Source organism: Limtongia smithiae (assembly GCF_038497785.1).
Source record: "Limtongia smithiae strain NRRL Y-17922 unplaced genomic scaffold V1518scaffold_10, whole genome shotgun sequence".
Lineage (NCBI taxonomy): Eukaryota > Fungi > Ascomycota > Lipomycetes > Lipomycetales > Lipomycetaceae > Limtongia > Limtongia smithiae.
In genome coordinates this window covers 297,628-319,030 of record NW_027117631.1, presented here as the reverse complement: position 1 = coordinate 319,030, position 21,403 = coordinate 297,628, and the positions used below count along the sequence as shown (strand labels likewise).

The 21,403-nt window shown below is 51.7% G+C and overlaps 9 protein-coding genes across 9 annotated transcripts; 5 read left to right on the top strand and 4 right to left on the bottom strand.

Moving 5' to 3' along the window:
- Window positions 1–198: 198 nt before the first annotated feature.
- Window positions 199–1,913, bottom strand: V1518DRAFT_420378 (alcohol acetyltransferase). The gene is made up of 2 exons (XM_066904979.1): window positions 1,713–1,913; window positions 199–1,646 (listed from the first exon to the last, which is right to left on the bottom strand). Exons 1-2 carry the CDS (start codon window positions 1,729–1,731, stop codon window positions 304–306), a joined length of 1,362 nt encoding a protein of 453 aa, XP_066758167.1. The 5' UTR covers window positions 1,732–1,913; the 3' UTR covers window positions 199–303.
- A 920-nt stretch (window positions 1,914–2,833) lies between these two features.
- V1518DRAFT_442246 (uncharacterized protein) lies at window positions 2,834–5,579 on the top strand. Its single transcript, XM_066906435.1, has 2 exons — window positions 2,834–3,212; window positions 3,296–5,579. Exons 1-2 carry the CDS (start codon window positions 3,038–3,040, stop codon window positions 5,227–5,229), a joined length of 2,109 nt encoding a protein of 702 aa, XP_066758166.1. The 5' UTR covers window positions 2,834–3,037; the 3' UTR covers window positions 5,230–5,579.
- A 104-nt stretch (window positions 5,580–5,683) lies between these two features.
- Window positions 5,684–8,237, top strand: V1518DRAFT_420374 (uncharacterized protein). Its single transcript, XM_066904978.1, has 2 exons — window positions 5,684–5,850; window positions 5,918–8,237. The coding sequence occupies exons 1-2, from the start codon at window positions 5,758–5,760 to the stop codon at window positions 7,775–7,777; spliced, it is 1,953 nt and encodes a 650-aa protein (XP_066758165.1). The 5' UTR covers window positions 5,684–5,757; the 3' UTR covers window positions 7,778–8,237.
- Window positions 8,238–8,280: 43 nt separating this feature from the next.
- V1518DRAFT_420372 (uncharacterized protein) lies at window positions 8,281–10,057 on the top strand. Its single transcript, XM_066904977.1, has 2 exons — window positions 8,281–8,803; window positions 8,856–10,057. The coding sequence occupies exons 1-2, from the start codon at window positions 8,666–8,668 to the stop codon at window positions 9,966–9,968; spliced, it is 1,251 nt and encodes a 416-aa protein (XP_066758164.1). The 5' UTR covers window positions 8,281–8,665; the 3' UTR covers window positions 9,969–10,057.
- A 28-nt stretch (window positions 10,058–10,085) lies between these two features.
- On the bottom strand, window positions 10,086–11,127 carry V1518DRAFT_74266 (uncharacterized protein). The gene is made up of 2 exons (XM_066906666.1): window positions 10,816–11,127; window positions 10,086–10,733 (listed from the first exon to the last, which is right to left on the bottom strand). Exons 1-2 carry the CDS (start codon window positions 10,958–10,960, stop codon window positions 10,204–10,206), a joined length of 675 nt encoding a protein of 224 aa, XP_066758163.1. The 5' UTR covers window positions 10,961–11,127; the 3' UTR covers window positions 10,086–10,203.
- A 2,513-nt stretch (window positions 11,128–13,640) lies between these two features.
- V1518DRAFT_420362 (WD40-repeat-containing domain protein) lies at window positions 13,641–15,549 on the bottom strand. The gene is made up of 3 exons (XM_066904976.1): window positions 15,410–15,549; window positions 15,285–15,358; window positions 13,641–15,229 (listed from the first exon to the last, which is right to left on the bottom strand). The coding sequence occupies exons 1-3, from the start codon at window positions 15,431–15,433 to the stop codon at window positions 13,846–13,848; spliced, it is 1,482 nt and encodes a 493-aa protein (XP_066758162.1). The 5' UTR covers window positions 15,434–15,549; the 3' UTR covers window positions 13,641–13,845.
- V1518DRAFT_420359 (Prefoldin) lies at window positions 15,499–16,515 on the top strand. The gene is made up of 5 exons (XM_066904975.1): window positions 15,499–15,680; window positions 15,760–15,924; window positions 15,993–16,099; window positions 16,159–16,276; window positions 16,339–16,515. The coding sequence occupies exons 1-5, from the start codon at window positions 15,653–15,655 to the stop codon at window positions 16,380–16,382; spliced, it is 462 nt and encodes a 153-aa protein (XP_066758161.1). The 5' UTR covers window positions 15,499–15,652; the 3' UTR covers window positions 16,383–16,515.
- Window positions 16,515–17,343, bottom strand: V1518DRAFT_428731 (ankyrin repeat-containing domain protein; the record flags this gene model as incomplete). The annotated part of the gene is made up of 2 exons (XM_066906102.1): window positions 16,515–16,999; window positions 17,097–17,343. 2 exons carry the CDS (start codon window positions 17,341–17,343, stop codon window positions 16,515–16,517), a joined length of 732 nt encoding a protein of 243 aa, XP_066758160.1.
- Window positions 17,344–19,751: 2,408 nt separating this feature from the next.
- V1518DRAFT_396343 (major facilitator superfamily domain-containing protein) lies at window positions 19,752–21,398 on the top strand. Its single transcript, XM_066901814.1, has 3 exons — window positions 19,752–19,993; window positions 20,051–20,116; window positions 20,171–21,398. Exons 1-3 carry the CDS (start codon window positions 19,789–19,791, stop codon window positions 21,286–21,288), a joined length of 1,389 nt encoding a protein of 462 aa, XP_066758159.1. The 5' UTR covers window positions 19,752–19,788; the 3' UTR covers window positions 21,289–21,398.
- Window positions 21,399–21,403: the final 5 nt, after the last annotated feature.

Below are 21,403 nucleotides of genomic sequence, written 5' to 3'. Positions count from 1 at the left end.
GCGTGGAGGACTCGTGACGTCGTCAGAAGGGCCGCCCCTTTTGCTCCCTCTTCTAGCCCCCCTCGCGAACGGCGTCCATTCCATGGCCTTGCCCCGTTAATTGATGCGCTGTCTGCTCCTTCGCGACGTGCCGTTTGCACCGACCAGCGCTGCACGCAACCAGCCGTTGCTGTGCGCGCGCACACGGGGCCGCGACATCTCGGCCTGTCATCGCGGCCCGCCGGTCTATGATCTCGGGAGTCCGGGACCGGCAAGTGGTTTCTAGCACGTCTGTTAAACGTCATGTCTATAGTCTACATCATTTTACAAGGACGATTCCGCGGTATCGCGCAACGCCTGCTTAAAGTACGCCACGACCGCGTCCACCGTCGTGCGCGGAACTACCTCCGTAGCGTCCACGCAGACCACAAGCTCCCCGCCACGCATACCAACCACGTTGAATTTAATCGGCGCCATGACCTCGGATGCACACTGCGAGAATCCCAGCCGAGCAACAAATCCGTCAGGGAAGTCGTACGTGCCTAGATTCGAGATCACGACGTCAAAGTCTCGAGGTTGCCCGATCTTGCTCTGAAAGCTACGCACGACGTCGGCTGTTGGCGCGGTTTCGGGCGGGAATGTCGACACAAGCCAGCCCGGGCTACTCTCTGGCTTAAGCGCGTTTCTGATGTGTTCCGAAAATAGCACAGCTTCGTCCCACGACACTTCTGACGTCGCTGGAGTGACATGCCGGATCTGCAGAATATATGCTCCCAGCAGATCCTCCGCGTCCATACCCAGCTTGTCCACATACTGGTCCTTGAAGAACCGCCGTGCGTTTACGGGAATCATCGTATCAAAGGCCTTGCAATCCGGAATCGCGTGCGACAGCGCCGCAAGCACGGCCGCGTGCAGATAGCCTGTCAGCGTGGTGCCGTGGCTGCGGCACGCGCGCATAACTCCGGCGTACTCCGCTCGCGAGAATGTCAGCGTCGTGAATATATGTGAACCCGGCGCGTGGTCGACCATGAGTCCGCTGAAGCCACCGACCGCGCGCGGCGTTGGCGAGGGCGGAATCTGTGGCGGTCGCGGGCCGAGTACGTGTTGAATTTGCGCTGTGATGTCCAGAGGGAGGTATTGCAGTTCTGGAGCGGTGAGATCGACAACCGAGCTGTCCCTGTTGCTCGACGACTCCAGGATCTTCAATGACGCGACGAGATCCTGCAAAAATATGACGCCGGACTTGCCATCCAGCACAGCATGGTCGAACACAAAGAAGATGCTAGTTCCGCTGTTGCCGACAAAGACCTTCCACAGCTGCTGCCCGTTGTCCTCGTCGGATTTCGAGTACTCGAAGAAGATGTCGTGCAGTCCCTTCAAGAAGTCGGCGAGCGTGGCGTCGGTCGAGATATCAGCGTCGACAAACTCGACAAACGACGCCAGGTCAATGCTCTTCTTCAATCGCAGCTCGGCGCGGTGTGTGTCCTCGTCGTTGTTGACAAGCACTGACGTCCGCAGCGCAGGGTGGCGTTTAACTACTGGTACTAACGCGCGCACGAGATCCGCCTTACTGGCAACGGCGCATGCAGGGACGAGATCAATCCAGATAGCGACGTTAGAATAGTAATGCGCGAGGCGTCGACCAATGAAGTTGAGCTCCTCGCGGCCTCGGGTGTGTCAGCAGTCAGCGCGAGCGGCAGCAATTGACTGGTGTGGAGGGGCTATCACCTTACCTGCGATTCTGTACGCCATGGAGGGAGTGTGAACTACGGGCTCGACCGCGCGGCCGCGATGGCTGAGGTTGTGTGGGGTCGATAGATCGACTAAGGTCGTGTGGGGTCGACAGACCGGTTGGAGCCTGTCAGTTCGCGAACACAATCAATCAGCCATCGAAGACATCTCGGGTTCGGGTGTTGGACGGCACCAGCCCTCGGGTTGCTGCGGCAACATGGGCCCTGCGCTTCGTACAGGGCCCATATATTGCGACGTAATTTCTAGCACCATCGCATGCACGGGAAGGCGTAAAAGCACACTGCCGAGACCGCGACGGTGAGCCCTGTGGTTTGCCGTCGTTTTAGAATCCGCGAAGGGTGCTCGCTTTTTAGCAGCGCGGCCCCAAGAACAAAGCAGAGTAGAGCACGCGTGTCGCAATTTGCTCTTTGCTCTCTCTCCCCCGCCGCTGCTGTCCTGCGCACGACGCGTCAGCACCGACTCAAGTGGACCATGATCAGATAATCCCGGCGTCCCTGCTGCTGTTCTCCCAATGCCCAATGTGAGTGCGCAGAGATGCCTCGGCAGGAGCCGTGCCGGGCCCTTCATGTGATGTGGCGGTGCGCGGCCACTTCGGTCCTAGCGTCCCAGACTCCGGCGCCGCTTCGTCATGCACGAATGCCGTTCTCAGCTGCCGCAGCACGGCACTCTGACCGCCAGTGCGACGTTTATGCCTTATATACGGTGTGTGTGCGGCGCTCCATCACGTGCATTGCCGTGCGTGATCGCTCTGCTGTGGCTGCACCTTCACGCCTCTGCCCCGTCTCGTCGGCTTCCCCTGTCACTGCGCGTTCGCGGTCGCAGCTTGCTGTGCCGTCGTTGTCGTCATCGTCCGCGGTAAACTCCCGGACGGACTGTGCTAGCTATTCCACCAGCTATACAAAACCGGCCTTGGTGCATGTAGCATAGCTCGGCGCAAGCTGCCCGGCATTTCCGCGCGCCGGGGCGTGGAAGGCGGCGTGGAAGGCCTGGGTCTGCGCCTGTGCGCTGCGGGAAATCGCAGGCGGCCGTGGCGGTGCAGAGTCGGGATAGGCATTACTCGGCGAGCCCGAACCCTGGTCGCAGCAGCGAACCGGGCGCAGCGCTCTGCTCCGCCTTCACCGCCGTCTTCTTCCCCCGATCTCGCTCTTCTCTTCTCTTCTCCCCCTCTTCACCCTAAGCTCCTCCAGCCCCCCCCCCGCAGCCCTGCGCCGGCCCGCCCTCTCCCTCGTTTTTACCGCCGCCGCCAGCACCGTCAGTATACCCCCGCCGCCCGCTCCCGCTCGCCAACCCTTCGCCACCGTCCCCAATGTCCGCCCTTGTGTCCAGCAGCCCCTCGCTCTGGGCTCGGCTCTCCTCCCTGTTTTCCGCCCACCCTACGGTAACCGCCGCCGATGATAACGCCCGTATAATTGCCCCCAAGTCGCCTGCTGAGGCACCTGCGGGCGGCGCAACCTCCCTCCGCTTCGGCTTTTTTTCTCTATGTATGTTGTTAGCGCCGTTCTTGTTGTCGTTGCTGTGGCCGACTCCGCTCCCTTTTCGTCTGCTAACACTGACCGCCCTCCAGTCTCTCCGCTCTCTGCTGGATCACTGCTCGTCTCGCTCATTGCAAACAGCTCCAAGCTTTTCTCGTCTTCCGTTTTTTCCTCGTCCCGCAAAGCTTCCATCACCGCGGCGGCGCCGTCCACCCCGTTGTCCCCGGCCGAGTCCCTCCAGTCCGCGCCGACGCCGGTCTTGCTCGCCTCTCCCAATGCGTCGGTGCAGGCTCCTTCCCCGGCGCCTTCGCCGGCGCCTATGACTAGCCTATTTCCCCAGATTATTCTTGACGTCCGCTTGACAGCGTCGTCTGGCTCTACCGTCGGCGTGCAGACTGCTACCCCTTGTGCCACTGACTCGGCTGCCTCGCTTTACCAGATTCACAACGCTGGCGGCGAGCTGGTTGGGTATGAGCTCAGCGATCCCCGCATGATGCAGGCTTCTTCCTATATGCTCCAGTTCGCTCCTCAGCAGGTGCAGTTTGGTCAGCAGCAGGTTCAGCAGCAGCCCCAGCAATTCATGCAGTCGACGCCCCCCGCCGTCATCCCCCTCGAACAGTCCGTGTCGCAGTACATGTCTGCTGGCATGCCTCAACAGTTCCCCGCCATCCCCGCCGTGACCGTTAATGATGCCGAGCAGGGCGATTTCTTGGATAAGCTCAACGAATTGGAGGTCTATATTGCCGAGATGCGTTCCAAGCTCAACGTTCCCTCGCGTTCCCTTTCATCTGACGAGGCTGCCATGCCTATGGGCATGAACATGAACATGGCTGCTCCTAACGCTGTTTCTCCCGCTAACCGGGTTGTTCGTCGTCGCAATGAACGCCAGTCTGTTGTGTCGCCTTATCCCCGTGTTGCTCATCCCGTTGGTGGTCCCGTCTCCGTCGAGCATAACACCGTTTACGCCGCTGATGCCCCTGCTGGTGACATGTCGAACTCGTTCTTGAGCCCAGATGCTTTCTCTACTGCGATGTCTACCTCCGCGCCGTCGTCCACCTACTCGCCTTCTATGTCCAACACCTGGTCACCGCCCGAGAACGACGACCTCTCCCCTGCCAGCTTCAGCATCGATGACTCTTACTCTTTTACCGGCCACGGCTTCAAGGACTCCGTGGATAACTACGATGGCTCGCTTGTTGCTCCCCAGCAGGACTTCAGCAATATGGAAGCTTTCGGTAACCTTGAGAACTCTTCTGTTCTGAAGGAGGAGCTTGAGGAGGACGATGGCCAGCGCTTTATGCCTGTTGCAGATGTTCCCTACCTCCAGGCGAATGGAATGCCTTTCCAGCTTCCTCTGTCGTCCATGCCACCGCAGTTCCAGCACCCTATGTTCATGAGCGGACCGCAGTACGCCGAGCAGCTCGCTGCTTTCGAGGCTCATGCTTTCCCCTATGTGCCCAAGCAGGAGCTTGCACCGGCTTCCGACACCTCAAGTCCGCGGTCAAGTATGAGCTCCCCTCAGACCTTGTCGTCGGGCGCATCTCCCGTGTCGTCGAATTCCTCGCCGTCGTCATCCCCCGGGAAGAAGCACGCTCACATGATGATGCTTTCCTCGTCGCCTTGCTCGGCTACCATGAACGAGGATTCGCCAGACTCTTCGCTCGGCTCGGCCCAGCCTACCTTCCAGTGCCCGCACTGCCCGTCTAAGTTTAGAATCAAGGGATATCTGACCAGACATCTGAAGAAGCATGCAATCAACAAGGCGTACACCTGCCCTTTCTTTGACCCGACATCATCGACACCGTGCCACTCTACCGGCGGCTTTTCGCGAAGAGACACATACAAGACCCACTTGAAGTCGCGCCACTTTGTGTACCCGGCCGGCACTCGCTCAGATCAGCGTTCCGGTATGCACGGCTGGTGCTCTGCTTGCGGCATGCCGTTTCAGTGCAATGAGAACTGGGTCGAGAACCACGTCGAAGGCGGTGAGTGCCGGGCATTCAATCCCATGGCACTCTACGTCTGAGACCAATGATCGATGAAAAGTTGTTATATGTTGCCTGATTTGTCGCGCGTTCATCTGTTTTCTGGGTCTTTTGCGTTTAAGGGTTGCCACGGTGTAAAAAGAAGTACTGGTTTTTATTTATCTCTTTTTTCGGGATTTTGTATGCTGCACTGTAACATTTGTTTTCTTACTCTGCCTTCACACTTTTTAACATCTATCTTATTCTATACTTCTTTGTGTTGTCATATTCTATATGGTCTTATGTATTTGTAGATGGGTTTTGTTCTCGGTTCCATACTGGTTAATTGGTTGTATTTTGCATTCATGAAATGCTACAAGATAGTACTAGAATTGAAAGAATATCTTATGAACGTCTTTATACGCCTCACTAAATGCAACTAGGCAGTTCATGGGGGCATCGTGAATTTAGTAGTTACCCGGAGATCGCGTGTACGCAAATCCGACAGTGCTTACACCCGGTAGCTGCACTTCCGGACTTTCGCAACGAACATACCGGCCATTAATGTGCTCAGTATATATTGATACACAATGTCTGGACTCGTATCAGCGGATTTTTTGCGGTTTGCGAACCAAAAATACCGTCAGCAAAAGTACGCGGAGGCCGCGATTCTGTACACGAAGGTATAGCTCCGTCCTCACCTCCTACGACTCTCTCAATTGAGACGACAGAGCGGGCTAACAAGTTCAGGGCTTTGAAATTTTAAAGAAAGAAAACAAAATACCGACAATATCGCAGTTAGACCAACGGGCGCTCTGTTACGAGCTGGGGCGAGATTATCAGAACGGTTTGATCGACGCGCGGGATATGATCAGCCAGGACAATCAGAACGCGAAGGGATATATCCGGGCTGCGAGGATACACAAGCTTACGGGGCACGAAGATCGGGCGATTAGTGTATGCATGCGCGGGATGAAAGCCATTGAATCCGTTGCTGCGCGGCAGGAATTGCGGTTGTTATTGAGTTCGCTAGTTGCGAGAAGGAAGAGGTATGAGGCGTCCGGGAAGAAACGTTCAACTTCTGATAAGAAGAGGACAAATAAGAGTGGATCTACGAATGCGGAAGGAAACGAAAAAAAAGCTGCAGCGCTTGTTCCCGCGGCGGTCGACATGATGCGGATATTACCGTACGAAACAATCGAGATGATCTTCAGCTATCTCGGATTCAAAGACGTCGTGAAATTTCAACGCGTGTCAAAACTGTGGCGAGACACTATACGCGCGAATTCACGGTTATGGCAGGTTATTGATTTCCGCGACTACGGGAAAGGTGCGGTTGTGACGAAAATGCATCTGCAGGATTCGCTACAGCTTGCGCGCGGATTCGTTACGGAGTTGTATATCCCGGCGCTGGCGATGATGACTAAGACTTTGATTGGCGAGCTATATTGCGATGCTGTCGCGTCCGACTCGCTCAAAATACTGCATATGTACGACCAAATGCAGTTTTTCTCGAGGAAGGAGGCCATTCTCAGCAATGAGCAGTTTCTCAAGTTTGCGAATCTGCAGCATTTGAAAATGAGTAATGAGAATTTAATCGTTACGTTGGCGTTTCTTTCCTCTGGACGATTTCCGAACTTGTACAGTTTTCAAGCTTACAAATCGTACGATAAACGACAGAGAAGATTTGCAGACATGACTGTCGAGAAATTGACGCCGCTCAACACGTTACAGCAGCTCACGATTGATGGGGATAATTACATGCTACAAACAGAGCACTTTTGGAAGTTTATCAACTGTTTTCCAAAGTTGCAGCGGTTGTGTCTGAATCATGCCTCTCTGGAGAAATGGGGTGATTGTACGCATACTACTTTGGAGTTAGCAGAAGCGACGCCGGATTTGAGAGAGTTAGATTTGAGCGACACTAAAGTGTTGGTGACGCCAATTGTGTCGCGCAAATGCCAGAAGCTGTTGTTGTCAGGTTATTACAGTGCTCTACATCCGCGTATGAACGGAGAGGACGTTGAAGTGAACGTCCAGGGATATTCGTTTCCTGCAGCCATGTACGAGAGCCTGGTACACTTGGACTTGTCGCATCAGAACAAACTGGACATGTCTATGCTGCGCAGCTACTTTAGCCGGCTACAGCCTCACAGATTACTCCGTCTAGACCTACGCGCGTGCCCGCTCGTGTCGGCAGAATACATCCGCAGCCTCGTGCGGGATTGGCATTCCATCAGTGTGCTTGATCTGAGTTACAATGGTTGGCTCGACGACGCGACCGTAGGTGCCCTTTTTTCGTTCCCACGACTTGAATACCTTGACGTGTCAAATACGCCGATCACGATTTCGGGAATAATCACGCTCCTCGCAGGGCCGGGGCCGGCGTCGCCTTTGAAGCGGGAAAGCGTGTTGGCTGCGAGCAGCCGCGCGCAGGTGCGGTATCGTTCGCCGATCAAGGATGTGTCGCATGCGAGGCTGAAGATGTTGGTGATGAATAAGTGTAACAAGATTAGTGTCGAGTCGTCGGCGTGGATCAGAGGGCTCGGAATCACGGTCAAGCATGATGTATCTGAGAACGCGGATTACACGTACGCGACTTGGTTTTGAGACGTACTGCCTCTGTGATATGGTTATGGGTTGCATTTGCGTGGGACTTTACATGGGCTCGATGGTTGTATATTTCGCGTGATATAGAGGAAGTATTGTAGGTATGATTTGTGCGTTCCTGCTGAATTCTCGTTATGGTAAAGCAATACCGATATTAAGTGCATGGAAAAGGGAACCGTTATGTACAGTAGTAAGAACGGTGGGTCTACAAGTTTGCGACGGCTTGGAAGAAACGTAATGCAAGTCAGGTCAAGCATGTGACTAGAAGAGTGTCCTGGGGCTCGTTCTGCTACTATGGTGGCAGCGGCATTTTCTATTTGATTGGTCGTTCACACTGCGACAATCGGCTCACTTTTGCATTTCACTGTTACTAGAAAAAATGAACACTAATTGCGTGTGTACGCATCCAAGCGATCGTTGGATTCACTGACGCGTTAAATTCAGGGGCAACCGATCACACGAACGCGACGCGCCGCGCCGCGCCGAGGTCATCTCCCAAATCGGCGCAAGCAAACCACACACCGCGCAGTGTTGCTGTCCGATATCGATATATCCTGGGAGCTGACTGCATGAATAGGATCAGGGCTACAAAAATATCACTTATACAAGGGGTCCAAGATTTTGGCTAGATACCCCGTCGATTACTCCCAGCTTGGAGATGTAGAAGCCGGACAGCGAAAGTATAGGGCCGCCGTGACCTTATACACTCAGGTTTGGTTTCTTCATAATATTAGAATGACTAGCGCACTATTGCAACTCTGACTCATAGCATAGGATTTCGCTGACTTGGTGGATGACGAGGAGAAGGTGGAATCGCTAAAGAAGCGATCACTGTGCTACATACTCACGAAGGACTATGACAATGCGCTTGCCGACGCGCTCCAAATAATGAAACTTCGACCTAGTGATGGAAGCGGATATATCCAAGCAGCAAGAATTCAGGCACTTCTTGGCAGACATAATCTCGCGTTAGAGACGTTGCTGTCGGGTCTTAAGGCAGTTGACCGCAAGGATGCTCGGTCTATGGTAACCATTGTTCATTGTTATTGATTACTCGAGCTTGCTTATCCATTGATAGATGGAGCTTGACTGTGAATGCTCGGCTATCACGATTGATTCTCAGCATCGTGCAACGGAGAACTTTTCTGGACCAGCTGAGATACAGTCCGACTTGGACGCGAACTCCACATTACAATCTATTGCGCTAAATCCCACTGACATGATGCAAAGAGTTCCTTTTGAAATTATTGAGCTCATATTTAGCCATGTGTCGCTATTGGATCTGACGAAATGGCAACACGTTTCCAGGTTATGGCGCGATAACATTCGCGCTCAATTCAGACTCTGGAGACTTGTCGATAATCATTCTCCAGAACGGAAGGTAATGATCGTGAGGAAAATGCCAGTGCAGGAACAAAAGTTTGAACTGTCAAAGTACCCAGTATCTGAGCTTTGTATTTATGCGATGGTGATGGGAGCACCTGGCGATGTTGAAGAGGCATACTGCAGATCTGACTTTGACAGCCTAGTTACGACGTTCGAAATTAATGCCAACCTTTGTTCTATGTGGAACAAATTAATTGGCCCGTCGTACTACGCTTGGATGACCGAAAAGTCTGCTTTGCACAGAAAGATTCAGTACTTTGAGCTATGCACGGTTACGTTGGATATGCCGTTGGGGCGATTGCTTTCCGGAGCATTCCCGAACGTTATTTCTTTCGGCGTGTATAGCTATTGGAGCAAGGAACCGAAAAAGTATTTGCGCCACTTGAAACTGAACTTCGGAAATAGTTCATCATATGTACAGCATGAAAACATTAGACAGTTGATTATTGATGCAGAATGCCACTCGGTACTCTCCCAGGACTTTGAGTCTATGCTGAAGCTCTGTCCAAACCTGCAAAGTTTGCATTGGACGAATGGCCACATAGCTCCATTGGCGGGATCAGATCTTGTCCGGCTCAACTTGGCCCATGCTGCGCTGAATTTAGTTCATCTGAATCTGAGTGGTACGCGCATGTCGTCTCTACCTATTCTTCCAGAGAAGGTCCAACGGGTACAGATGGCGAAGCGTCGCGCAGTGCCGCGGAAACTCACAGATTATACGGAAAATAAAGTGATGTCTCACGAGTATTTGGAATTGGATGCTGGCGTGCAAGATCTTGATGTGTCGTATTTTGGCGTGGTTTAACAGGTATATGGACTGGAAGACTATATTGTGTGCTCAACGCACTTGTATTTTATGAATAAATGAAAAAATCTTATGATTAGACACAGTAACATAAGTTACAGGAATTCTTACTACGATGTGTAAGATACAGGAATGCCTCTCACGCAATTACAACGACTGCTCCGACACAAAAGACCAACAACACGAGGTATATCAAGTCAACACTATTTAGCACACTGCACGCGGGCGACGGAAATTACTCACAATGTAACGGGCAGCAAAAGTGGCTTGCATGCGATGCAGATGGTGATGCCGACGTCGTAATTGCAGAAGACGAAGCAGCTTGAGAACTCGTTAACGGTGCGTTTGTCGGTCGTGTCGAATTGGCGTGCAAGACTGACGATGAGGATACCGAAGAGGAGGAAGACGACGACGATGAAGGAGACGAGATTGAAGTCATCAAAGTCGACGAAAACGAACATGAATTGATACTAGTAGTCCGCACTGGAGTAGTCGTCATTGTAGCCGTCGTAATTGACGTCGAAGATGAGCTGCTAGTCGTTGAAGCGGTTGAACTCTCCATTGTAATTATCACTTCTGGCGCTGTGGTTACCACTGATCCAGAAACGTCGTAATCTGCAGCAGCTAGCGCCAAATAAGGACAGGAACTAATTTCCATGTCCGAGCAGATCCATAAGAGGTGCTGCCAGTGTTCCGGGAATGGCCGACAAATGAACTGTCCCGCTGGGTAAATTGCTGGGAGCATAATATTGCTGTACATCGTTGCTATACGAAGGCATTAGTATGCCAAAATCGGTTGCCATACACATACTTAAATTCCATGTAGGTGTTAATCATGGAATATTACCAATCCAGCTGTCATAGATAGAAGAAATCGAGTCAACATAGCCACCTAGAGCCGAATCTATGTCATTCGGATTAAGCCCGGGGCATAAGTTGTCCAAGCTATCGACAATGTTAGCAGTCATAGTTAAATAAACGTAACTTGTCATTCACAGGCTTATATATGTGCTAAAGAAGCACATGGTACAATATACTGATTCGTATTCGTCCAACGGTGAGCAATCAGGTAAATCGGTCATGATATCAGAAAGATATGTGCTCAACGTAGCAATCGGACGTGAGCACGAATTTGGAGCATCTTCTCGGGGGTTGTAAGGGACTGGATAAGTCCATATATTCCAACTTCAGCACAAAGCGCGCTGTTTTGGACTATATAGGATTGGTATTCACGAGAATAGGTCTGTAACGTAAAGGTTAGATCTTCTTCCATATTCACATCAGAAAGTCCATATCATATGCCAGCAGTGGCTGAGAGCACCGTCAATGTTCGCCTTGAGATTCTGTACAACCACAATTGTTGACGCAAATGTCCATCCCAACACTTGGCGCGGAAAGCATGTAGTCTTGCAATTGACCTTCACGTTCAATGCATCATTCATACAGGATGTGAAGCCGTCGGAGTCGACACACTGCGACGCGTGCAGTTGTGCGAAGGACAAAGATGCAGAAACTAAAAGTTGCAGAACTAGTGCGAGCAATACTACCATGGTGTAGGAGAATGAGAATGCGCCTATACTGTATTAGAAATATACAAACAGTGACTCTGAACGGTAATGCACACTTAATGTAGACCTCATGGTTTGACGACTGCGAGTTCTCAAGTACTTGGTTCTAATATGATATAGACAAGGGAATAAATAAATAACCTGAAGTTCAATAGCAAAAATTGAAGGCACGGGCTATTTTGTTGCACTGGCACTCTGTTTTATCTCTTGATATAAATATAGTAAAGCCGAGAGACCATCTTTGCCGACCCGTTGCTTGCGGGAATCCACTGAATCTCGCACGTTGCAAGCTGTGCATACGACCTTCTAGGAACTGCTGGTGTTCCACTGACTCTAACTTGCATGGCACTACTAGCAGTTGCAGCCATGCTAGACAATCAACATGCTTGGCAAACCACAGAGCGTCTCATTGATTTGCCATATGCGATTCGCGGCGTCTGTAAACTGTCGCACCCACGCTCATATCTGCACGGACGGTGCTTGGCCATCTCGTGTATCACAAGTTTTTTACGGCGCACAAGCCACAAGCCCATTAAAGTCTGAGACATGGTATGCTACATGCGACTCGTCTCTTGTAATTTCATACGTAATTCCGTACCATAGCCGCCTCGGCAGCAGTTATTGTCAACAACCAGGAGTGTAGAAGATATATATATAGACACAGACTTATTCCTATAAGCAAGTGTTAACACGCTCCTATCAACTAATGGTACAACTGCACGCTGCGCCAAGGACTGTGAGCTGTGGAGTGTGTGGCATGGCGAATTTGGTTCAGCAGAATATGCATTGCGCATGACAAGGCTGTGCGGAACTTTTGTGCAGAACAGTGCGGCTACAGAGCGCTTCCAGAACTCCTCAACCTACGCTCGCCCTGTCAAAACGGTGATGCTTCAATCGACCGACGAACTTCCCGACCTACATCTGAGCGGTTGAAATCTCGCGAGCTAATTCGCAGACTTTACGCAGCCCTGCCCTTATTTGTCTCTGCCCAGTCATTTATCGGAGGCGCTCATCTCAAAACGGCACTCGATTAAGTCTATCAGCTGCGTACAAACGAATGCACAGCCAGCGACAGTACCGACTTTATCAGCGACAAACGAATCTACGGTTTACACTTGATACAAGTAACCCGAATAGTTGTCGGCTGTGACTGTATGGATAAGTCTCCGATAAGGCCAAATGCTAAGTCATTACATTATGTTGCCAGAGACCCGCGACAACAGTTGGGACGCCAGAATGCACAGTTACCCGGCTCATATCAATCATAGATACAGTCTCGTATATTAAATTGGATAAATCCTTTTTCAAGACGCGGGCGTCTGGTGTAGTTGGTTATCACATCCGCTTAGCATGCGGGGGGTCCCCGGTTCAATTCCGGTGTCGTCCAAGTTTTTTTTGTCGATATACTGTCCTGCAGCAATTTTTGGTCGTCAATTATGGCAAGATTTATTGGAAGATAAGATAAAGCAATAAGCTATATGTTTTGTTGCTTTGCATCATCTGGTATCGCTGCTAACGCGAGTACATGAGCGAAAGAGCGCCTGAGCCAACTCGCATATCTAGGCGTCATCGTCAAGAATCGATACGAAACTGAATTTCACGTAAACAGTGAGAAAGTACGCAGGCCATTTCAGTAGTTCCCCCTGTGATCTCAGAAACTCCCGTGCTTCTACCGAAGCGGCATTACTGGAGCGCAGCATGGCAATGAGGAAGAACAGCACATAAACGCGTTCGTAAATCTTCCCACGCACCGGTACCGGGGTCATTTAGAGTTGCTGGGACAAACACGAGCTTGAGCTCACAGGAGAATCCTACAAGGCCACTATTCCAAGGTTGTCGAGGTCTCGTCATCTGTGCCTGTTTAGTGATCCAAGTATGGCCGATTCTTCACATGGAGAGGACGACGATTTTGACGACGACGCGGAACTTGCGTCCCTACGACTCTTGCGCGCCGCGCTTGAATCGATGCGATTGCTCGTCCGTGCAATGGTATCGGATCTACATACCGTCACGGAAAATTATTCAGAGTTTGCAGGTAAGCTAACATTTTAGTGCGGTCTAAGAACATTGGACAGGTGAGGAGAATCAGTGAGCTAAGTGAGTTATCTGGTATAGAGCAGACAGCGCGTCTGGAAAAGGCGCTAAGGACTGTGAATGAGCGTGCGTCCCGTACAGGCGCAGATGACGCGTCGCTTCCACCCAATCCAGAAAGATAATTATGGTACAAGCTCATTTTCTACAGCTCCATCATACATTACATCGGCAACAGGGGATCCATAGAGGTGCCCCTCCGTGCGCACGCCTGGCAACTAGTACCTCTGACGGCCAAGTTTGGGTCGCCACTCTATGCCAGGATGTGTCTCCGGCGTGGCTTCCGGATCTTCTCGCCAGATCTTGATACTCTTGTCCGCTTCGCAAGTAATGAGACGCAAACCAGTGTGGTCGAAAGTGGATGCGAATATGCCATTTTCGGCGTCCAGCGAGCCTGGCACAGCTGTTGTGTCGATCTCCTGAAATTTATGTCCGGTGTTCCAGTCGAAAAATGCCATACTTCCGTTATCTGCGCCGCTGAACATCACACCGTCGCTGTTAGTGCTCAGAGTGTTGATGATCGCGTTATGTTGCGGTTCGTAGTTGTGCATGAATGCGCCTTCGGGTAGTTTCCATTGCTTAATGTTGTCGGCGCTGCCACTTGAAAAAGTGAACTCGGTGGGATGCATTGTTAGTGCGCGGACGGACTTCTTATGATGTGTGAGGACGGTCTGTGTCTTGCCCGCCGCAAGGTCCCATAGTCGGACTTGCGTGTCCATACTTCCTGTGATAACTTGTGGATCTTCGGCTTCGCATTTGACGGCGCTCACCGTGCCCTTGTGTCCGCTGAGAACATGAACGGCCATTCTGGTGCGCATATCCCAAACTCGCGCCACTCCATCACGGCCGGCTGTGACCAGCACATCCAGCGTCGGATGCAAGTCGAGAGCGTATACTCCGCTGAGATGGCCATGGTAGTGACGAATAACCTTGTTCTGTTCAAGATCCCAGCACTTCACCATCTTATCCTCGCCGCAACTGAACATGTATGGATGGCGGGGTGACACGGCAAGGCCACGAACGGTCATGATGTGTCCCGTCAGAGTGAGCTTTAGTGTACCGCTTGCTAAATCCCAGATCTTGATCGTGCGGTCACCAGCTCCGGTTGCAAACCATTGATTGTCCGGCTCCACGCATACACTGCGGACCCAGCCAAGATGTCCGGAAATGACGCGCATGAGCTTCCAAGGCGCATGCCACTCCGGTCTGATCTGTGTCACATTTGCGCGTCGTTCTGCCAGCACACGCGATGATGAGGATTGTTCAAAACCACTGAATGGCTGACTCCGAAGCGCGATCTGTGTGGAGCTAGTAGCACTTGCTGGCGCTGACTGTGAGAAACTTGCTGGCGCTGTGTCGTTCTGAGTTCGGAGCGTTAACGCGCCCGTGGTGGCTGTGACTGTAGTCGTTAAAAGAGATCCCGGAGGTGGTGGCGGTGGCAAGATCTCATTGAGTACAGGACTGATATTCTTTCTTAGTGCTTCGTCGCGTTTAGCTGATGACCGAGGCGGCGGTGGGAGCTTGGCTGCTATGTGCTCTGGAAGAGGCTCCTTTGCAAAGACATATTCGCCTAGTATCTTGGACCGGAATTTCAAGCGTTGACTAAAATTCAGTTAGACGTTGTCCACATAAATGATCAGTAATGAGAATCGTGTACCTAATCGGCTCATTGTAATCCAGCGAGAATCCGTACTCAGTGCCGAACAGCTCGCGGCTCCGCTTCGAAATCCGCTGGTTTCGGAATTAGCAAGGATCACTAGCCCCGACAGTCTACAAACGTACCTCGACTTGATCCACGGGATCCATGTGGGCTTCCGCGGTTAACTGTCTCGGCCGTGCAAGCGTGTAGATGGCGGGTTGGATATGTGCTGTGCGCGCCTGAAAATTCCAGGAAGTGGGAGTTTGACGCTTTCGACAAGAACTTCTCGATGCTATCGCATCAGCCGGGCGAGCACTCTCCTATTTGAATACCTTGGTCATAACAGAGGTAGTTTCTCGAATTATTATTTCTTGCTGCATATCAAAATGCCAGCCGAACCGGCGCAAAAGACAGGTACGCTTGTCGCCAGGGGATGTGCATACGAGATGCGCGTGTAGTATTGTTGGGCTGTCGAACTAACTATGCTCAATAGTTGATTTGACAGCGCTGTCGGCGCAGCAACTTTCAGAAGTGAAATCGCAGCTAGAGCAAGAGCTAGAGCATTTATCACAGTCGTTCCAGCAACTGCGGCAAGCGCAGGCGAAGTTTGAAGAGTGCATTGCGACCGTGAGCAAAACGTTCCGGGAGGAGAACAAAGGTCTGCGATCACTACTGCGTCTGAAAATATTCTCTGAGAAGCTAGCTGCTAACTGAGGGTGTGACCAGACAAGAAGGTGCTGGTGCCATTGACCTCGTCTCTTTACGTACCTGGTGTTGTGGAGGACGTAGAGACCGTCCTTGTCGATGTCGGCACAGGATACTACGTCGAAAAGGTACTGCAGTCACTATTCTACCTCATTTCATGCGATATATGCTAACAAGTGCACTATAGAACCCAAAAGATGCAACGACTTTCTACGAGAGCAAGGTGTCGACGCTACAGAAAAATCTAGTCGACCTGGAAGCAATTGTCAACTCAAAAATGGGCAATCTACGAGTCGTTGAAGAAGGTATGTGCGATCTTATACGGTATTATACATCAGAAAAATTCTAACCATGACGTTGCACTTAGTTCTGCGGCAGAAAATAACGTCTTCCGCGTCAAGTGTGGCATAATCATACTAAAATCAAATTATTTTTCGACGAAACACCGGTTCATATGCCAACTACGCGACCACATGTAAGAGAAATACTTTTGTAACAAGAAGCGGAAGACATTAGACTGTAAAATACACACATTCCAGCGACCTACAGCCGTATGCCCTCCCTGCCCGCCATATCGATGATCCACTTTTTCACCTTCTCGTCAGCGGCGACGTCAAGAAACGTGCTCCCTTCGCGGTCCATCTTTTGAGTATCTGCTCCGGTTCGGATCAACAGCAGCGCGGCGTCACCATGTCCCTCAGCGGAAGCATGGAACAGCGGCGTCCAGCCTGACTTGTCGGCTGGATCAAGCGGCGACTTGGCCTTCAGAAGCTCAGTAATCATGGGGATGTTTCCAATTGACGCTGCACGATGCAAGGGAACAAGACCCTGTTTGTCTCGTATCCGCACAGCGCCAGGGAAGGCTTCGAGTAACCGCTTGACCACGTCGTAGCGCATGCGCGACACTGCATAGTGAAGTGGTGTTTGACCAGCGCTGGTCTGCTTGTCCAGCGATGGATGATACGGCAGTAGGATGTCGAGTACAGGGAGTGAGCCGATCGAGGCGGCAATGTGAGTGACAGTCCAGCCTGGATTGAAGATCAGCACACATACTCGCAAGATCCCAGCAGGAGCCAGGTCGAGTTCGAGTTCGCCAGCCGTGATACGAGAAACATATAAACTCACCGGCGTCGTCCACATCGTCAATGTCAATCAAAGACAGCTGCCCATCTGGATCAGTTGCAGCGGTAATAAGTGCCTGCACTATAGACTCATGTCCAGACGAAACAGCCCAGAACAAAGGTGTCCTGCCGTCCTCATCGCGCCTCGCGACCAGTGTACGGTCTTGCTTGATAAAGTTGCGCACAGTGAGCTCCTTACCATCACGTGCGGCAGTATGCAGCGGATATGGATCCGCCTCCTCATCGGTCATGCTGGAAGACGGCATTCTTGGCGCTCGAATGTGATTGTCGCGATCAGTTCCTCGGTATGCCGTGTACGTTCTTCCTCTCAACTTCTGGAATCGTCCCAGGCGATCGAGAGATCTCCCAACCTCGCCCTCTCCTCAATCCTCTGTTGTCACAGCTTCATCATCAACTGGAAGTTACTATCTCTATGTTTGCATTATTTGAAATTTGTCAACGTTGTAGCCACAGGGATTAAGTGTGCACCACGTGCAGCCAACTTGTCCAGCTTACGATCGATCGACTATGCGTGCTGCTTGCGTGAATATCGAGAGATTCATGCTTGTATTAATTTTAGTGTCTTATTGCGTCGCATACCATATCCAGCAGAATCACATGCACTCGTCCATGCCCACAAAGAAAATGTGTCAGCATACTGCTTCACCATCTATAAGATCATGATTTCTAGCTATCGACCCAATCCGCATGCCAACTAGTACGCCAACCCGCAGTCGGGTAGCCTGTCTGCACTGTCGTGTAATCTGATAGATGTTGAGAGGAGGGCGATGGAGTAGCATCAGGTGTGCGAGCCCACGAGACGTGTTGATCCCGATGGTTGTCGAGCTGCCAGGACAAGTAGGGTTGCAGGTATGTATCAGACCGTGAGTGGCTTGATGGCGCAGTACAGCAGACGAATGTGGGGTATGATGAACTGAACAAAGATAGAGCGACAAGAGCGATGAGGAGATAGGAAGAGAACGAAAATAATGAGACAAGGAGTTGAAAAGCAGACTGCGGACACTCGCTTGCAGATCCTGACATTTGCGTCCAGACAGACAACGGCAGACACAACGCGTCGCGTAACGACACGCTTTGACTGGTTGCACTTTTCGCATTGGTATTTTGACGTCATAAATCTGGCTACCTGGCACTGTAGCATGAATATACAACGCGTGCTGTCCATCTGAATCGCTCTACCCGGGCGTCAACTGAGGCTGTACATATGCTCCACAACCATGTGCCTCTGCATCGCATCTGATCTGTACTCTTCACACTGTTGACGCGGACGTAGGCTTTGGCAGAGCCAGAAGGCGTCGTCATTCTGTGAGCGCGCTGGACGAGTTGTTTATGTTCGAGTTTTTCGGGAGCAGCGACGCGTGCAGTTTGTGTCCAGCGAGCTGAAGCGCACAGGCGGGCTGATTTTGTGTTTAGGTGGCCGGTCATACTCTTGTCCCGCCCGTGCATGGTGTTAGCTTTGTTCCTTTCTTCCTTCCCCTCCTCCCTTCCCCACACACCTGGCTGTCCACTCTTGCTCTCTTCCTCGACCCACAGGAAGCCATGGCTACATCAGTGACGCAATTCAGTGGACCACCGATATACGAACCGTACGTCTTGTGCGTTGGCCCCTCGATCCGAAGATCTACTAGCAGCCCTTCAACAGTGCTGCCCTCACCCGGCGGCCTCCATGAGCTATTCTGGTATCGCTGGCTGCTGAGAGGCGCTTAAATGCGATCCGCATGCCCTGGCTTCCCTCCCCTCGGTCTGAAGATCTACTAACTCTCGCTCTGCAGTGTTACGTGCCTTCCAGCGCCACGATCAGGACCACGGACAACATCGGGGACATCGCTCGCACGACAAGATATCTTCGGGTCGACATCGTGACTTGCCGTCCAAGGCGCGACACAGCAAGAGCACATTGCACCACACCTCTTCCTGAATCCCTGCATGTCGTCACATCATCGTATTGCAGCTTCATGGACACGCAGGACACATGCAAGCCTGTCGCGGTCTGAAATGGGCGGTCGATCTTTCAATGACTGCCACTGGATACAACTACTGCTCTTGTTTGTTGGTGCTGGACATATCAAGTGAACTGCTTGAAATGGTGCTGGTGATCGCTCTTGGAGTGGGGAACTTGGATTACAATTTTGACTTATACAGTACATAATCTTCTCCAGTGAAGTGACTTGTAGAGCACTTCTGTAGTAGTCTTGGCTTGAACTAGTTAGTGACTCCGACGGCTGAACCCTTTGCTGGGCATTCACTACTTACAAGACTGGTTGATCAGCCGTACTACTGGCCAGCACCAAGTACGTTCCGATTATCCTTCACGTTGGTGCTTGCAAAAATGAGAGGCCCAATCCAATAAAAATATGGAAAATATGGACTATGCTGACGCGGCTTGATATAACCGATGGCCGATCGCGAAGCCGCGAAATGCGGAGCGGCCAGTGCGGTCCAGACAAAAGTGCGGGGCAGCCTGCAGTGGGGTTTTCCGGACGGAGATATCCGGTGCGGCGCGTCCCGGCTATATTGTGCGGCGAGCTGCACTAGCACAGAAGAAGCTAGCGCACCGCGCGTAGGGTTAACCCCGCGTGCGGCACGGGTCCGGAAAATGGCAATAAAATGGCTTCTGTTCTCGGTCGCTGCTCTAGTCGCGAGTTGAAGAAGACAATACTGAAACGTCAAGCGACATGACTGCAGGCAAAGAAGCAGCTATACAACCTGCAGACGAGGTGAAGGACACATATGACGACGGCATACTGTACGAAGAAAAGGGGGGCGAGGCGCCGGAACTGGACGAGGCGCTGCACGTGCCTGAGAATAATGGGGGCCCAGAAGATGAGGTGCCTGCGTTGTCTGCGGTCGAGTTGTACCCTGCAGATAAGGGCAAGCGAGGTGAGAATGATCATTGGAACGGCAGTTAGTTCTGAGTTGAAGCTAATGGTACAATAGCTTGGTTGACGGTCGTTGGTGCCTTTTGCGGACAGCTTGCCAGTTTCGGCTACGTGAGCTCTATCGGTATGTAAGGAGGATGGTGCTGACCAGGAATAAGCAGTGCTAACAAGTGGAAAGGTGTGTTCCAAGAATACTATCGCCAAAACCAGCTGAAGGACTACACGGCATCGCAAATCGCATGGATCTCGTCGGTACACATTTTCCTTGTGATCTTTTTCGGCGTGATAGTTGGCCGCATATACGACATGTTTGGTCCGAAATGGCTACTACGCTGTGGGAGTGTTTTCATGATTGTCGGCGTCATGACAACGAGCTTGTGCACAGAGTACTACCAGATTTTCCTGTCCATGACCGTCTGTACGGCTCTCGGCTCGTCGATGCTGTTCAATCCGAGTATTTCGTCAGTGTCCGGCTGGTTTGTGCGCAAGCGTGCGACGATGATTGGCCTCACGACGACGGGAAGCTCGCTTGGCGGAGTGATCATGCCTGTCGTGTTCCGGCAGGTTGAGACGCGCGCGGGATACGGATGGGCGGTGCGATCGTTGGGCTTCATCATGCTCGCAATGGTCATCGTGTGTTGCATGACTGTGACCTCGCGCGTGCGGCCGCAAGGGCGGCAATCGGTACATTTCAAGGATAAGTACGTGATGCCGTTTAAGAGTATCGTGTTTGTGCTTGTCACGTCGGGCATTTTCTTCACTTATTGGGGCGTGTTTGTGCCAATTGGATACGTCGCAACGGAAGCGCTTGCGCACGGGTTTTCGGAGAATTTGTCCTTGTACTTGCCGTCAATTTTGAACGCGGCGAGTATATTCGGGCGGATAATTCCCGGCATTTTGGCGGACAAATTTGGACGGTACAATACCTACATCGTGAGTGCTGTGGCTTCGTGCATTCTGATCCTCGCTCTATGGCTTCCTGCCACAGGCCATGTGCCAATCATTCTTTTTTCCGCGTTTTACGGCTTCTTTTCAGGCACGCTGGTGTCTATATGGCCCGCTTTGGTCGCAGACATCTCGCCGTTGAGCGACCTCGGCGCGCGCATCGGCGCGGTGTCCGCGCTTGTGTCGTTTGCGTCCTTGTCCGGCCTGCCGATCGCGGGCGCGATTCTCGCGCATAATAATAATAGTTACTGGGGCGTATGTGTGTTTTCTGCAATTTGCATTGTCTCTAGTGCCACGGTGATGCAGCTTGCACGGCGAATCTATAAAGGCGGATGGTTTGTGAAGATGTGATATAGGTGTCTTCTTGTAGCATCAGCATGTCATTTAGACCACTAAAATGGACTTGGATTGGATAATTGGGGATAGGGTAATCTGACAATAAGTATGACAGAATGTTAGCTTCATT

What these genes read in the sequence shown, in the direction of transcription:
- V1518DRAFT_442246 (XM_066906435.1), top strand. Translation starts at nt 3,038, where the DNA reads ATGTCCGCCCTTGTGTCCAGCAGCCCCTCGCTCTGGGCTCGGCTCTCC. An exon ending in CTTCGGCTTTTTTTCTCTAT is followed by an intron (nt 3,213 to 3,295) that starts GTATGTTGTTAG and finishes ACCGCCCTCCAG; the next exon opens with TCTCTCCGCTCTCTGCTGGA.
- V1518DRAFT_420374 (XM_066904978.1), top strand. Translation starts at nt 5,758, where the DNA reads ATGTCTGGACTCGTATCAGCGGATTTTTTGCGGTTTGCGAACCAAAAA. An exon ending in CCGCGATTCTGTACACGAAG is followed by an intron (nt 5,851 to 5,917) that starts GTATAGCTCCGT and finishes TAACAAGTTCAG; the next exon opens with GGCTTTGAAATTTTAAAGAA.
- V1518DRAFT_420372 (XM_066904977.1), top strand. Translation starts at nt 8,666, where the DNA reads ATGAAACTTCGACCTAGTGATGGAAGCGGATATATCCAAGCAGCAAGA. An exon ending in GCAAGGATGCTCGGTCTATG is followed by an intron (nt 8,804 to 8,855) that starts GTAACCATTGTT and finishes ATCCATTGATAG; the next exon opens with ATGGAGCTTGACTGTGAATG.
- V1518DRAFT_74266 (XM_066906666.1), bottom strand. Translation starts at nt 10,960, where the DNA reads ATGACAAGTTACGTTTATTTAACTATGACTGCTAACATTGTCGATAGC. An exon ending in TATCTATGACAGCTGGATTG is followed by an intron (nt 10,734 to 10,815) that starts GTAATATTCCAT and finishes GCCTTCGTATAG; the next exon opens with CAACGATGTACAGCAATATT.
- V1518DRAFT_420362 (XM_066904976.1), bottom strand. Translation starts at nt 15,433, where the DNA reads ATGGATCCCGTGGATCAAGTCGAG. An exon ending in ATCCCGTGGATCAAGTCGAG is followed by an intron (nt 15,359 to 15,409) that starts GTACGTTTGTAG and finishes TTCCGAAACCAG; the next exon opens with CGGATTTCGAAGCGGAGCCG. An exon ending in GATTACAATGAGCCGATTAG is followed by an intron (nt 15,230 to 15,284) that starts GTACACGATTCT and finishes ACTGAATTTTAG; the next exon opens with TCAACGCTTGAAATTCCGGT.
- V1518DRAFT_420359 (XM_066904975.1), top strand. Translation starts at nt 15,653, where the DNA reads ATGCCAGCCGAACCGGCGCAAAAGACAG. An exon ending in CGAACCGGCGCAAAAGACAG is followed by an intron (nt 15,681 to 15,759) that starts GTACGCTTGTCG and finishes TATGCTCAATAG; the next exon opens with TTGATTTGACAGCGCTGTCG. An exon ending in CAGGATACTACGTCGAAAAG is followed by an intron (nt 16,100 to 16,158) that starts GTACTGCAGTCA and finishes AGTGCACTATAG; the next exon opens with AACCCAAAAGATGCAACGAC.
- V1518DRAFT_396343 (XM_066901814.1), top strand. Translation starts at nt 19,789, where the DNA reads ATGACTGCAGGCAAAGAAGCAGCTATACAACCTGCAGACGAGGTGAAG. An exon ending in TGCAGATAAGGGCAAGCGAG is followed by an intron (nt 19,994 to 20,050) that starts GTGAGAATGATC and finishes ATGGTACAATAG; the next exon opens with CTTGGTTGACGGTCGTTGGT. An exon ending in CGGCTACGTGAGCTCTATCG is followed by an intron (nt 20,117 to 20,170) that starts GTATGTAAGGAG and finishes ACAAGTGGAAAG; the next exon opens with GTGTGTTCCAAGAATACTAT.